Source organism: Rhipicephalus microplus, unplaced genomic scaffold (genome assembly GCF_043290135.1).
Source record: "Rhipicephalus microplus isolate Deutch F79 unplaced genomic scaffold, USDA_Rmic scaffold_18, whole genome shotgun sequence".
In the NCBI taxonomy this organism is placed as follows: Eukaryota; Metazoa; Arthropoda; class Arachnida; order Ixodida; family Ixodidae; genus Rhipicephalus; species Rhipicephalus microplus.
In genome coordinates, this window is record NW_027464591.1 from 1 (window position 1) to 16,517 (window position 16,517).

The 16,517-nt window shown below is 48.4% G+C and overlaps 1 protein-coding gene across 1 annotated transcript in view; it reads left to right on the plus strand.

Annotated features, from left to right (window-relative positions):
- The first annotated feature begins 2,902 nt into the window (after positions 1-2,902).
- Positions 2,903-16,517, plus strand: part of LOC119177804 (potassium/sodium hyperpolarization-activated cyclic nucleotide-gated channel 1) — a 68,518-nt gene continuing 54,903 nt past the window's right edge. Inside the window, exons 1-3 of the mRNA XM_075883602.1 lie at positions 2,903-2,942; positions 9,088-9,223; positions 16,022-16,182. Of these exons, the coding sequence (XP_075739717.1) occupies positions 2,903-2,942; positions 9,088-9,223; positions 16,022-16,182 (337 nt within the window). The remainder of the gene's footprint in view (positions 2,943-9,087; positions 9,224-16,021; positions 16,183-16,517) is intronic.

Genomic DNA, 16,517 nt, shown 5'->3' on the forward strand with positions numbered 1-16,517 from the left:
GCATTTGCTCTTTTTTTTTCCCACCACTCGAAAATTGCTGGCACCCACTGGTTTCGAGGCTACTCATTCGGACCTTAAAAGAGATCGACGAACTCCGTTTACGAAAAAGACCGCTTCTGAAAAGGAGTTCGCTCTGTGCCGTGTGTCTGCTGTCAGGAACTCCTTTTCGGAAAAAGACCGCTTAGTTAAAAGACTTTTTAATGCCCGTGTGACAGGGGCATTAGTGTCGTTGTACTCTTCGGGAGACAGCGTCTCCCCCTCAATTTCCACAACATTCATTTCGCAGGCTTCGAACAAGCCCGGGGCCTGGCTTGTCGCCTAGTTGCCAGCGCGTCGATGGCACTGCGTTGGCACTGCGATGGCGTAGCTAGGGCGATGCCGTTGTGGGAACATGAAAGAAGTGTCACGGCTCAAAAAAAAAAGTAGGCCCACCTGGTATGTCCTGGCATCGGACGAATCGGGTGATCGTCTGGCGACAACTGTGATGGTCTTGAATCCCGTGGTTGTCCTTATTCAGCCGCGAAAATGAAAAACTGGCAGAGCCCAGAGGCGTCCGAGTGGCTCGGCCCCCTAGCGGCAGACCAAGTGTACAACTGTCCTTTTGTATTATGCGCGTCCAACTGGGGCCGCCCATTACTATGACGTTAGAGTGACGGTGAACCAATGACAAATTCGCATGGCGCCGTTCGCGACGAGAGGCGATGTGCCGCTGCCCAGAGACCGTCGGGCGTCCATTCGGTTTTCTGTGGTGTTTTCTTCGTCAAAAAGAAGCTCTTTCGCCCAGTCGCCCGCAGCATCATTGTCATCGGCCGTCATTCGATTGATTTCGCAGCGTTTCAAGTGCACCGAAGCAGCAGAGCTTCACTGCGTTCCGTCGGTTTGGCAGCGTTTTAGTGATAATGTTTGTGTGATATTCGTTTTAGTGATAACGACGTGTCATACACAGCATACATATACCCCCGTATTCTAGAACGTCCCTTCACTCAACATTTCAACTTCACTTGAGAAAGCCGATGGGAGCGCCATCTTTACGCACGGAAAGTCACTACATATCAGCGATAATCTGCTGCGATTCTTGAGCAGCGCAGCGTCATTTTGAGCCGAGCTGTGGCGCAGTGCTCAACTCTGTCAAGTGAAGGGCGAAAGTCGAGTCGAGAAGCGTATGTGAATACGGGGGAGAGACATTTTAACCCAAGGCGTTCTGGATGGCGCCATAGTCCTCTCTGGGCTGTTGTTGACGCGCGTGACCCCCCAGGAAATGCGCTGCCGAGGCTGTGACGTTGGCTTTCGTACTCTCGTGCAATAGCCCAGACAGGAGGAAATCCTCCTCTCCGTAAAAAAAAAGTCCATAGGATTGATATAACGGTTATTTTTATATGACGTTACAAGTAACGTTTTTGTCGTACTTGTCCAGCATGACTGTATTTTGGCCACGCATTAATGTTTATCTAGGTCGGTTACATTTAAATCAATCTTATCATACTTCCTGCACTAAGCGCTTGATGTGATATTTTCGAGCTTCGTTCTTGAAAGAATGAGCATAAATTCAAAGCAGAGAACTATTCTTCAGAAAACATTCTTCAGAAGCCCATGCATACTTGTGGGATGAATCCTTATAATTTTAATTATTGTTCTTCTGGCGTGCGCTTGCGTACATATATTTCAACTGATCCCATCGACTGAGCTGAACAACACTGATTGTGATAGCAGATGCATGCTTAGGCGGAGTTCTTGCGTATTGAAACTACTCTTTAGCGGCGAAATTTCGATGACGCTGTGAGGCAAGCCCTCGGCTCTGAATAGTATAGGGTTTATGTCTCTTGTAGCCCTTGCACAGTTGACATCTGTTAAAGCATATTTAAAAAATTATCTTGTCGCGAATGTTCGAATTGACGAAACCGGCATTCAGAATATAGTTAGAGTTGGTGGTTTATCACTGCAATGTCAGTGCAAATGACATCTAAGCGCCATGAAAAAGCGTCTTGAATGAATATGCTACGCTTGCAGGCAGTGTCCACGTTCTCAGAGTAGCGCCACCATGAGCTCGCCACCCCCGAGGTTGCCGGTGTCACGCAAGGAAGTGGTACCTCCGGATGCGGCATCGTCGCGGCGGCCAATGCCAGGAAAATCCTCCGCGCCACCAGGTCAAGCGTCGTCATTGTTGCCGTTGTCTCAGAAACCACCAATGACAACGTCTTCGGAGACACCAATGAATCGTACGTCACGGGGTGCTTTGGTGCCACTGGACTCGCCGTCGTCTGTTTCGTCAACAAACTCACCAATGGCACAGAGCCCGGCGTCGCCAATGTCCCCGATGTCGGTGGGCTCCAGGTCGTCACCGTCGCAGTCTTCAGTGCAGCACTCGCTGGCACTACCAGAGTCGGCATCAGCACTTACTCTGACCTCTCGAAACTTACGGGCGCCGCGGAGCTCGTTGTCGTCGCTGTTACCGACGTCGCGGGACTTGCCGATGCCGCCGGCCTCGGCGTCACCGACGTCATTCCTGGGCTCGCTGGTGCCGTCGGAGTCTTTAATGTCGGTGACGTCGCGGAGCGTGACCGTACCACCGGCTTCTGTGTCGTCACGGTTGCCGACGCCAGGCAACTTTCCGAGGGCGTACTCGGCGACGAAGGTGCCGTTGACCTCACCTCTGACACCGTGCTCGTCGGCGACGCCGTCGCCCGAGTCGCCGGCGACACCACGGCCACCGACGCCGCGTGATTCGGGGAAACGAGCCTCACCGCCACCGTCGCTGCGTCTTCCATGGGACACGCCGGTGTCGCCGCCGTCGTCGTCTTCAGCGACGTCGCTGCTGTGGAGCTCTCGGAGCTCGCAGAGATCACACAGGTCGAGCATCGTTCGCGGCAGCGGCGGCGACCAGCTGAGGGCGCCCTCGCAGAGTATGAACGAGAGCGAGCGCTCGGTGAACGCCAAGGCCAACTGTGAGTTTCGAATGCGAATAGCCTACCGATTTTTTTTTCTATTATTCATGCGCTTTGTCGGGAGGGGAGCGAGGATATGTACTACCGCTGGTATGACGTACTATGAACCGATATAAGCAGAAATAAACAGACTATATTGCTATTTCACGGTAACCAAAATTTGGATGAATTCATTTGGATTATCTTCATAAGCATACATTTGAAAAAAATTAGTGCTACAGGTGCAGCATCACTAAATTAGTGCAATTTTATGACTGCGTCTTCTGGCCGCCTGCTATAGATCAATTGCTCGAGGCAGTAGTCAGACAGACTTTTCAATACTTCCTTGCTCGCGAATTCGAAATGGTGTGACCTCGAGCTTGATGACATGACTCGCCAGCTTTTGTCGGTGTAAAAAATATGAACTCTTCCAGCTGTTTGTGACAAGGAACGACCATCAAAGCGGTTGAGTCTGTACAACAGGCCTCCGAACCGTATGGAGAGATAAAATGGCAACTGAACACCTTGCTGGCAGGTTGCAGGAGCGGGATCACTCGCTTCGCTATATAGAACGAACAAAACGTGATTGGCTGATGAGACGCGTTGGGAAAAAGCTATTGCATCTTACGTGGCGGGTGTGAGATTAGGTCGTGTAATTAAAAGAAGCAAAACCTAGGCTCCTGCGAAAAGCGTGGTGTTATGCACGCTTTTCACAGTGCCTAGTATTGCTGCTCCCAGATGTTGCGACAAGCGGCAGGCTCCAGATGAATCGGCAATGCGCGTGTCCTGTTTCGCAACTGCGATGATTGAAGAACTCTGCCTTTGTCCAGGTGAACGCCATATTGGGTCGAAGTGGCCGATGTGGACATGATGGCAGACACGGGCGTGAAACTGCAGAAATATTAACGAACACCGACATTGTATCCAAGGTATCTGCCAACGCGCACGTCTGTGTGCCCGGAATGGTGGTTCTGTCGGACGTGTCGCCACCCTAAACCTTTTATACATGAGTATGCTCATTTATCCTAGCAGTAAGCAGTTTTTTTTCGGCAAAAAGAAAGTTTCAAATTAGCGCTAAAATCTTTGTTTAGCTTGCTTGGTTGAGAATTGATTGATATGTGGGGTTTAACGTCCCAAAACCACCATGTGATTATGAGAGACGCCGTAGTGGAGGGCTCCGGAAATTTGGGCCACAAGGGGTTCTTTAACGTGCACAGCGGCCTACAGCATTTCCGCCTCCATCGGAAATGCAGCCGCCGCAGCCGAGATTAGATCCCACGTCGTGCGGGTCAGCAGCCGAGTACCTTTGCCACTAGACCACCGCGGCGGGGCTTGCTTGGTTCAGGTGCAGAGAGGCTAAGACCGAAGCTGTATATTCTAGAGACATTTTCTGGACTTTATCTTCCTCATTTCGAAAAAAAAAATTAACATATCCACGGCGTAAATGATGATGAGTGGAGCGAAGCGTTCGTCTGTGCATCCGTCCATGCGTTCGTTTGTCCATCCATTCGTCCGTGCGCCCATCCGCGCGTCCGTCCGTCCGTCCGTCCGTCCACCCGTGCGTTAAACAGACCGACAAACAGACGACAGACGGACGCGGCCAGTGGATGATTCACGGTTTGCCTATAAAATCCTCCGAAGCTTCACCCCATTATCATCATTCACTCCATGGATATGCTGTGAGGTGGTTACTACCTGCATGCATACATACAGGTGATGAACGAGCCACGCCTTTAAGGAGCTTCACCTGTAAACAAACCATTATCACTAATTCGCACGGGTGCCTTATTGCATTTCGTGAAATAAAGCGTCAGCTGAAACGCGGTATTTCAAGCTTACGGAGGTGCATGTTATCGATCACTGTATCTCTCGCAGTGTACTCGGATTCCGTCCACAGCGACCTCATTTCGAAAGGGACTATATGGAAACACATGCACTGAGAGTTACGTGCCCTTCCATTTCTGTGGACTTGTAGCATAGTAGCCTATAAAGTTCAATTCTTACTGTTTTCCTTTTCTGGAACACTCAAACTTAATTTTGTCGTAAGTGCGCCGAAAAATTTTTGTTTGAAAAATGTTTGCTCACGGCTAGAGTGAGTTATTTAAGGTCACTTTAGCCGTGCAAATCTAGCTCACTTTAGCACAGCAGCTACAAAGCTGCTGTGCCAGTTGTCACGTGATCATAGAGGGCGGTGGCGAGCTTTTGGCTGGGCGGAGCCTGTGCTCTTCGACGTGGCACAAGCGCCTCAGTTTGTCCATGACACCTACAGCTGTTCACAAGCATGGAATAGCTCCCCGATGACTGCTTATCCTGAAATCAATTCCCACAATGCGCGAGGTCTGCCAGAGTATTTCCTTCCTTTTTCTTGCCTTGATATTCTGAGAAAATTGCGAGCACACCCTGTAGTTTTCGCTAGTTAGTAATGCTCCTGAAAGCAACGGTCTCACAATAGGGAAAGCAACAGGTGCATTCGAATGCATGTATTCTTGCAGGGTTGTTTTCAAGACTATTTGCGTCAATCAGTCATCGACAGAAACGGAAACCTCTTCTGTATACGTGCAGTGTTTTCCGCACGACAACGATACGTTCTGCATCATCCCACATGCGCACTGGACGATAGCGCAATTCTCCCCTAGTCCTAAATAGCTTTGTCAACTTTTCAGTGGCGATAGGAACCGGAGACGCCAGAGGTGGGTCGGTAGCTCTATTTATGCCAGTCTTCGTTCTTGTATTTTATCTGTCTTGTTGTTTTTCATATTTCCGAGTGTTTACCGAGGAACACTCGGCCAACGTTCAAAAAGGAAAACCCACATATAAAGAAAACACTAACCCTTATCAGACGTGATGAGAAACTGCAGTTTCACATGCCCCTCAGAAATAATTATAAGTTAATTCCTGAACCATTGCCCTCTGCAGCGTCAATGTCATTTCATGTCCGCCACGGCGGTCACGGTACTGAGATGCAAAGGTCGCGGGTTCGATTCCGACGGTGGGGGTCGTATTTAGGTGGAAGTGAAACGCTCGTGGCCCTTGTAATGGGGCACATTAAAGAACATCAAAGTTTCGAAATTTCCAGGGCCTTTCATAGGTGCGGCGTGAGACACTACAGTGTGCCTCCTAATTGTCTCGTGGGTTAATTTTACTCGTAAAAACCCGCACAATAATATTTATTGTTATTGGAGTTATTTGATAACTTTAGATAGTATACTGCGACGGAGTTCATCGTTTCATTGAGCAGTTTCTTGTTCTGAAAGCCATTACAGATGTGATATATAATTTTCCGGATGACCAGAAGAGCCTCTTAGGCTGCCGACACATGTAATGAACTAATGATGGCTACTTAGAGACATCGGTATCGTTAGACGTCACAAGTGGTAACGTGACTGTTCTTAATTATTACTAAGCCGAACACTCGCACTGTGCGATTCCGTTCTCGTTGTAGCTAGGGAATAACTTAATCTAGCTGGCGCTATCGTTTCCGCATCTAGCCCCGCCGCAATGGTGTATAGCGGCTAAGGTACTCGGCTGCTGACCCACAGGTCACCGGATCGAATCACGACTGCGGCGTCTGCGTTTTCGATGGAGGCGAAAATGCTGTAGGCATGTATCCTCAAATTTTGGTGCACGTTAAAGAACCCAGGATAGTCGAAATTTTCGGAGCTGTCCACTATACAGCGACTCTCGTAATCATATGGTAGTTTTGGGATGTTAAACCCTACATATCATCTTCATCGTTTCCGCACCTATCTCTGTGTGCCGGTTATTTGTTGAGTCGTTAAATCACAGAAGAAGGAAAAAAACACTTATCGTAGCGCTGTGCACTAATAAAAGCGAAAGTCAAGCGCTAATGTTCCAGTACTGCACATCCGTTCTGCGAAGATAACAGATGCCGGTGCAGATTCGTGTGCTCAACTTTTTTGTTTGTTTGTTTCTATCGCTGTACTGCATGACCCGATTCAAGGCTTTATCGAGATTGACGGCCTCCGTATAATATCTGTGCAATCATTCCACACAGCCCTTGCCGAACCGCTGAAAGCAAGGCGTTATCTTCATACCCGACATCCTTCCACCCTTATGTATACTCGCGCGTATTACAGCTCTTGTGCGTTGCTCGCAGCTAGGTCGTTCGAAGGAGTTTTTGGAATAACTGTACCCATCTACGCCGTGCCCATGTAAAAAGATAAATTTTGTAGTTAGGTGTTAAAACCACAACACTATGAGAGATGCCTTATAGTTCGGGACTGCCCTGGAGTTATTTTGACGAGCCGGCGTTCCTTGCCATGCAATATACACCTGAATCAAGGGCATTGCCTGAATAAGCCAGGCGTAATTCTTGGGGGACGGCAGCATTTACACTGTTTGCGAAAGAGGGCCTCGAGTCTCCCTTCCAGTGAAGCACTCAGAATGCCTTTGGTGATAATGCACTTTTGCCACGTTGCCCGTGTTTGCAGTATATGGGATGTGAATGCCTCTCTGAAAAATGAAATCACATTTAGCGCTTCAGAATAAAGTGGCACATTTGCTTACCAAATGTACACTTTTTATTCGATAAGAATACATTCAGGGTCCAATTGAAGTACAGAAAGGAGAAAGGAGTGAGAAAAACAGGGGAACAACGTACGGAGGTGCAGTTAAAAAGATAAAAAAGAACGCTACAAGGGATCCTGCAAGGTGATTTCAAGTGTTTATTCATCTGTTATTGTGACAGTTGATCGAGAAGGTAGTTCCGTGGCGTCTGTTTTAGAGGTAAACGAGTCATTGCATGATTTTGGGCCCACCACATAGCAATGATTCCTCTATACAAAACGACCTGTATAAAAGAAGGCGTCCTTCAAATGACTTTTAAAACGGCAAATACATTTGGTTAGTGATTAAAATCTTCTGAAACATCAATGTTGCACGCAGAAACGCAGAAAGTTGAAGGGAGGCCGCAATATGCGCCACCAATGGGACATTTTGAAACAAGCTCGATGACTTGGTAGTTCCTCAGTGTAATAATCACAAGTACTCGAACAAAAAGTATTTCAGCCCACGCAGCTTGAAATAAAATGCAACACGTACAATTCAGTCTCATTTGTGAAAAAAAAAATAACTTTTTGACGTCACGGACGAGCCACAGCATTGTCCGTTTGTTTAGTTTTATTTTTTTGTCGGGCTGTGCTCAGTCATGCATTGCGGGCAAAAAACGGAGGGCATTACGAGAGCTACGCCACAAGTTCGTTCTTGGACGTTGTCAGTTTAAATTGTGCTGGAAGTATGCAAACCATTAAAACGCGATTTCCTTTCGAACTAATTGCCTCATTGACACGCAACAAGGTCTACGAGGTTTCTTTAACGCTACTTCTACAATCTACGTCGACACAATATTGGCGCTTAGCGTTTTTTTAAAGCTGATTGACGAGTACTTTAACGAAAAATCAACTCGCATTGAACATTTTCCATTTCTTTAGGCTGCTCGACTTTACACAGCATCACAGCTATTCCCCCCCCCCCCCCCCCAAAAAAAAAAACGCCGACGAGTGTTCTCCCAACGCTGAACACAATACTGTATTGTCTCGTTAATAGTTTTCATTATAGAGAGTAACAAAATCAAGCGAACTGTGTAAGGCATGCGGAAAACATACCAGCAGTTCGAATGCTCAAATTCAAATTTCCACAGAATAGCACATCAGTAATGAGAGATACGGTATCGGGAAGCTCAGGCTCATTTGTAACCGAATGAATTCTATTATCGTGCACTCAATTGTAAACACACAAACGTTCTCGCATTCAACGCTACCCGAATTCAGTCGTGGCATAAGTGGTGATTGGACCAGTCGTCTCGTTCTCGATCTGCATAACGCAAAATTTCTCACGTGCCAGGTATTTCGAGAAGGTTACAGTGCGAGAATATTCAAACAAAGTTACCCGTGCGACATTCTATTTTCGTGGTGGAACACTTCGGTATAAAGACACTCAACTTCGTATGGCGTAAATGTATATGTTTTTTTATAGGCCGTAAGGACATATACACCCAGGCACAAATGAGCACAATCCTCGTTGACTTGACGTAATATGAGTGAGGTAAAAATTGAAATGAAAAACACCGCGTGCCTCTGACGCACCGAAGACTTGTGCACTGCAGTGTTGTTTGGACATCATTCGCCAGAAAGTCTCGTTTTTGCAGCCCAACTTCATGCCATAAAGACCACAATGAAGAAGACCCTCACGGCTGCGTCAAGGAGGCAGTACTCGGGACTGGACTTCAAGAAGCGGGCGCGCAGGGAGTACAGGTGCATCCTGCACCCGCGCTCCAGGTTTAGGTGCGTGTGATCGTATAGCATTTTCCTCGAAAGGTGCGGTTCAGTCAATGTGTGATCGTGTGTCAAACGGTATAGTCCGAGCAGTCGCAGCGGGTCTCGAGATTAGGGTTATCAACCGTCCCGGATTTTGCGGGACTTCCTGTCAGCAGGGCTACATGTCGCCGATCGGTTCCAAACCGTCCGGTGAGCAACATTTATGTGATCCGACGCACATGAAATCACACGGATCGCACGCACGGAGCTATGTTGCTGTGGTTGCGAGGAGTCTTAGCCACTTCGGCGGAACTTTTGCATGAAGTGGGACAGCGTTCTCCAGCAAGAAGCAGTGTTTGTAAGAGCACTTAACCAGTTGTGCCACTTCTTTAAGAGGCAGCGCGACAATAAAAAACAAAAGAAAAAACAACGGATTTGCCTGTAGGACATACCCCAAGAAAAAGCTGATTTCGCTGGCTCCCTGTGTCACACCCCCTGTCCCTGCGTTCTTCATTCAATATTTAGTATCCGTACTATAGATAGGTGGTGCCACTGCACGTCGCTAGAACTAGTGTTGCATACATATATAGTGTAAAAAGTTATGCCAACTTCAAGGCGCAAAAAGCGTGGGCAAAGATGAAGAGGTCATGAAGATGAGGCTCGATATTTATTGTAATAGCGAATATGTGGACACAGCAGGGAGAATATTGCAGCTGCCGTCTGCGTCGCTGTGCAGTTCCACACATAGTCCAAGTGCTATAACATCGCTCCATGCTGCCGATGTTTTATGCTCGAGTAAAAGCTCCTCAGGCGAAGTGGGAATGCGCTGCCACTTACATGACAGAGGAAGGCCCCAGAGAGAGGATGGTCACGTAGAGAGAGAGAGAGAGAGTGCGTGTGTGCGTGTGTGTGCGCGCGCGCGCGTGTGTGTGCGTGTGTGTGTGCGCGCGTGTGTGTTTGTGTGCGCGTGCGTGTGTGTGTGTGCGTGTGTGTGCGCGTGTGTGTGCGTGTGTGTGTGTGCGTGCGTGTGTGCGCGCGTGTGCGCGCGTGTGTGTGTATGTGTGTGCGCACACACACACACATACACACACAAACACACACACACACACACACACACACACACACACACACACACACACACACACACACACACACACACACACACACACTCGACAGAGATCAGCAAACGGTTCATACCTTTGTCCGTTCCGTGTTTGTTCTCATCACTCGGTTTGCAATGAAGGGATAGCACGATGGTCGCTTAACTCACTGCAGCGTCCGGATTTTCTTAGGCCAGTGCTTCTTGATTTATGAGACGTATGCTGAAAGAGTTTAACGATATTGATTTACTTCGTATATTGTTCCAAGTCTGGATTACCGCATTCACAACTGCTTTTTAGTTTTTTGTTTTGTTTTTTGCGAGTGAAAGCGCCAAGTGGGCGCGATTACATCTGCGCCCCGAAATCAGACCATCTGTGCCAGCGATGCATGTGTGGCCGCGCGAGGCATGACATCTGTATTTCAAATGCACGTTATAGTGCAGGCCAAAATTTCTCGTGATTTCGCCTCTTTAGTCGATACTGTCGTTGTGCAGATTTTCTTGAATTCACGTTACACCTTTCCCAGAGAAGTGAACCTGTTAAATGTGAAAATGATCAGTTGTGAACGATATTCTTTACTGTCTTGTAGCTACATTTGACAACATTTTGTAGCCTTTGGCGCTATAACCGTGAGAAAGAGTTCAATGAGAATCGCGGCAACTGTTTCAGATACCCAATGTCGGGAGTTTCGCGAGCTAAGAAGCGTCGCATATGTGGAGTCACGTGAACGTTCTAGAATCTCATGAAAAAATCCCCACATAGCATATCACATGCTCTCATACCGTCATATATGATAAGTGGAAACATGCGCGTTTTGACGAGAAATAGCAATACCTTATTTAACAGTAGAGGAAGCGCCCCATGTTACATATGGAAATTTAAGCTTGCTTGTCTGTGACCTCCGTATGATCATATGAAATTATTACTAATAGAAATGACCAGGTTTTTTTTCGCTTGATTCTTAAATAAATTAATTGTAAAATTATAGTGCCTGAATCACCGGCCGGTTGATAAATCGCTCCGATAGCTAAATGATTCACGGTCAGTTTACCGATACTGGCCGTATTAAAATATACTGCGCCATACGTATTTGCAAGACTAGGTGACTTGCAGTGTAAGAAACCAATATCGAATACTATCAATGAACGGCGCACCCAAATTATGAAGGAAAAGTGTGGCGTAACGGAGTCCGAACAATTAGTCATGTTTTGCTCACTGAATAGTATCCTGATCCGCTGCCCAAGGTATATAATATTGTGTCAGCAGCACTATCAGTTATTACGTGTTTACCAAAAACTATTGGTTCAATTATTCGAAACAAATATTCGGAATTACGACCACCTCCTGTCCGGTTCGAAAACTTCCCGCCACGACGGTCTGGCGATTTTGGTGCTCGAGTTCTGAGACGAATTTTGCGGCATGAAATCCGTGCCGTGGCGGTCGCACTTAGATGGAGGCGAAATCCTGAAAGGCCCGTGTACTGAGATTTAGTTGCACGTTCAAGAACCCCAGGTAGTCGAAATGTCTGGAGCCCTCCATTACGGCATTTTGATCATATTCTGGTCGGGGACGTGAAGCTAGCAATTATTATTATTATTATTATTATTATTATTATTATTATTATTATTATTAGTAGTAGTAGTAGTAGTAGTAGTAGTAGTAGTAGTAGTGTGGTGTGATGCAGGGTTCTTGTTGCTGATTTGTTTTTCTCCCGGGCTGAGCCTCAGAGAGTTTTGTTAATAAGGACAAAGCCGTTCGGTTTCCAAGAAACACACAAAAAGTTTAATTGAAAAGTAAAAAGGCAAAGATTCCTCACAAAACAAAACACTTAATAAACAGTTGACTGGACATGACGAAACACATCTGTAAACACCCAACAAGAACGTTCAAAGTCAGTAACTAAACCTAACGTTCGAAAGGGGCTGAGTGATGGGAGTAGCGCAAGAGTATCGGTGCAGTCTCACCCACAAGTTGGTTTTCGGCGGTGATGAGAAACCGGAACGCCGTGACTCCTGCGTCAGTGCGTGGGCTGGACGAGGACGAGGGAACGCTGGCTGCTGGCGACACGTCGAAAAGCCCTACCAAATCGTGATGGTTTCGGCTTTAGGAGCGTGGACACGTCGGAGACGGGAGAACGCAGGCTGGTGGCGACGCGTCCGGGAACTAGGGTCGACCTAGTCAAGCAGCTGGGCGCACAGCTCGGGCCCGGAGCCCGACGGCTGTAGCTCGCCTGCCGGAACCAAAGTCCGCAGGCCCTGGAAAGGAGTTCAGGACCGGATGGCCACGGTCCTTTGGAGCGGGAACCCGACAGCAGGAGGCCCCGGCCGGTGGAAGTCCTGTAGGCTCGGGTCCGGAACCCAACGGCCCATCTTCAGCGCCCGGTCCGGTGACGACCTTCCGCTTGCACTCCTGCCTCGAATTCCCCTTGCTCTGGTCTGCCCAGGCTCCTGCTTCAGCTCTGGCCCACTTGTCTCGTTCTCATTGGAGATACTGCTGTTTCGTGGTGTCAAGCCATTGGGCCTTGAAATCTCCGTGTTCGCTGCCCATTGGATGTTTTACCTTTTGTTTACTTCACGTCCTGCCACGCATCCTCGTGCTTGACGCTCTTTAACGTCGTCATTCTTGTTTAAGCAGCACCGCACGTGCACTCTGGTATTTCTCCTTTTTTTTTTTTTTTTTTCGTGACGCGCACTTTTCGAAGGCGCGCACTTTGAACGCGCACCACACATCACATACGCCCCCCTTTTATTCAAGTTTTTTTTTTTAGAAAAAAAAAACTGCCGATGAGTGCGCGTTCTGCACTACGTCACAATTAAACCACATATTTGCACCACGCAGTTCAACACATCACCGGGCTACAGTTCGCTACATCGTCCAAATGTCCACACTTAAACTTTAGATTCACCCAATTGCATTTAAAAGTTCTGAAACCCGGAATAAACCTTTTTACTACAAAATCGACTATGGACAAAGCTACTTGTGTCCGCATCTAAAAGTCGAAGTCCAGAAAGAGCTACCGGTTTTCTAACCCTACACTCAGGTTATCGCGTCCCAAACCAGACGCACTGCCCTTCTCGCACGTTTCGAAAGTAACTGTGGCAAACATGCTTTTATGCACTTTCGCTGAAACGCGTGTCTGCGCCCCCGCCGGCCACATGAACGCTTACCGGTCACAGAGGAACAGGGCGCGGTCTCGAGCCGTCGGCGTCGACACGAAACGCACTGAGACACGAATGTCCAAATGCCACAATCTCTCACACAAATGCTTTCTTTTAGTTCACCATCTAATGAACACAAGCTCGGGGTGCCCTCAGCAAGCCCAAACGCTCCGACAAGCGTGTGAGGTTCCTGGATTCTTGAGAAGGGATGCCGTTGTGCTCGGTCATTATACAGCTCATCTTGAGTGGACTTAATTATAGGTTCAAAACCAATCACGTTCTCAGGTTCAAGACCCTGTCTGGCATTCTCCATACCTACTATCGAGCCCACCTCCGATTCGATACTGTTTATTTTGAAGAGTGCTTCAGCACTCCCATCGTGTTTTCTCGGACAAATAGCAGTTACGCTATCCTGTGAACTAGAATCCCCTCTCTCTCTGAGTGAGATATATGTATGGTCTAGGACCATTGACGTGGTGCCTGCTGCTACCTCTGTCGGTACAAAACAATCAGTGGCCACTATATCAGAGCCTTCACGGCATTCGCTGCCATCTTCCCAATGACGTTCTAGCGCTCCTTCCATGGAGCTATTGAGAGGTAGCCCTACCCCTTCCCGAAATGTGCTCGGCCTTTGAGACGTTCTGATACACACCTCATTCTGAATGGAACTTCTTTGTTCCCTGCTATCGAAGCTTTGCTCCACCACATTTTCCACAGCTTCTAGGTCGCCCATATCCAGGCGCTCTTCTTCATAGGTGCTTGGCCTCTCAGAGGTCCCCAAGCAGCTAACGGAAGTAATATGTTCCCAGCCAGAGAAGCTTTCCGTCGCTTCAACAAACTCCTCATGACTCCTGCCTTCTTGGCTGTCCACCTCTCTGCCTTCCTCTATCTGAGCTTCTCGCTCCGAAGTAAGGCTGTCGCGAGGCTCGAGGCCAACCTTGCAGGAATCGACTTCCCTCCAGCAAACGCTGCTATCGGAGCAAACATTCACCGCTTGCTCGACCTTCTGCATCGCCAGCTGCCCCCTTTTCGCCATCGCAAGCTCGAGTCGCCGCTCGAAGTCCACCCTCTCTAATTGGAGCTGCTGCTTCAGTATGCGTGTCTGACGCTCTAGCAACACTTTATGTTCACGCGTTACGCGCTCTAGCTCCTCCTTCTTAGCTCTAAGCACCAATTCAAGCTTTTCCTTCGCCGCCTTTCGTTCTGCAGCCCGTTGCTCACGCTCCCTCTCCATCCGCTCCTCGTACCATACTCTAAACTCCGCTCCCGTCAGTCCCATTTTATCCGCCAACTCAATTAACTCCCACGTGTTCGTCATCGTGTTAACCGCGTCAAAAAATCTACTGGAAAAACAAACGACTTTGTCCTGTCGCGGACGCCAATTTGTGATGCAGGGTTCTTGTTGCTGATTTGTTTTTCTCCCGGGCTGAGCCTCAGAGAGTTTTGTTAATAAGGACAAAGCCGTTCGGTTTCCAAGAAACACACAAAAAGTTTAATTGAAAAGTAAAAAGGCAAAGATTCCTCACAAAACAAAACACTTAATAAACAGTTGACTGGACATGACGAAACACATCTGTAAACACCCAACAAGAACGTTCAAAGTCAGTAACTAAACCTAACGTTCGAAAGGGGCTGAGTGATGGGAGTAGCGCAAGAGTATCGGTGCAGTCTCACCCACAAGTTGGTTTTCGGCGGTGATGAGAAACCAGAACGCCGTGACTCCTGCGTCAGTGCGTGGGCTGGACGAGGACGAGGGAACGCTGGCTGCTGGCGACACGTCGAAAAGCCCTACCAAATCGTGATGGTTTCGGCTTTAGGAGCGTGGACACGTCGGAGACGGGAGAACGCAGGCTGGTGGCGACGCGTCCGGGAACTAGGGTCGACCTAGTCAAGCAGCTGGGCGCACAGCTCGGGCCCGGAGCCCGACGGCTGTAGCTCGCCTGCCGGAACCAAAGTCCGCAGGCCCTGGAAAGGAGTTCAGGACCGGATGGCCACGGTCCTTTGGAGCGGGAACCCGACAGCAGGAGGCCCCGGCCGGTGGAAGTCCTGTAGGCTCGGGTCCGGAACCCAACGGCCCATCTTCAGCGCCCGGTCCGGTGACGACCTTCCGCTTGCACTCCTGCCTCGAATTCCCCTTGCTCTGGTCTGCCCAGGCTCCTGCTTCAGCTCTGGCCCACTTGTCTCGTTCTCATTGGAGATACTGCTGTTTCGTGGTGTCAAGCCATTGGGCCTTGAAATCTCCGTGTTCGCTGCCCATTGGATGTTTTACCTTTTGTTTACTTCACGTCCTGCCACGCATCCTCGTGCTTGACGCTCTTTAACGTCGTCATTCTTGTTTAAGCAGCACCGCACGTGCACTCTGGTATTTCTCCTTTTGTTTTTTTTTTTTTTCGTGACGCGCACTTTTCGAAGGCGCGCACTTTGAACGCGCACCACACATCACATGTGGTTAAGAGAGTCGCACACCTCTACCAAATCGTTCTTGAGTGAGGTCATCTACTGGTTCTGCGTTAGAAGCTATTTCATTGCGGGATATATGACACTTTTTTTTTACTTGCACTGTGCAGGAGGTGGTGGGACATCTTAATACTCATCCTGCTCCTCATGAACCTGGTGCTGATGCCGCTGCACCTAGGTTTCTTTCGCTTGCCGGGCATCGAGTGGCAGTTCTACTCACTCTCCTCGGACTTCATGTTTTTCGCGGACATGATGCTCAACTTCAGGACAGGTGGGCATACGCGCGTTGACACAAGAAAGCAAGCAGATCGGTTAAGCATGGCTGAGTGTAAGCGATGCTCAGCTAAATCAAAGGCTAAACACGCCTATAGTTAGCCGCTGAACCTTGCGTGAGATGTGGCTTAGGCCGGATGAAACAAAAATAACGCATGTTTCCACGACCACATTTTCAGCCTGCTCGTGTGGGCGGAGCAAAACCAGGTTTAATTTCACCTACCGCTGCAACTACGAGAGAAATTATGACATTCCTAAACAAGAAATTTGATTCAATTCTAGAACCCCTTCAGGTTCCCTTTAAGGCGTTTAGGCTTGTCTGCTGTCGTAGCC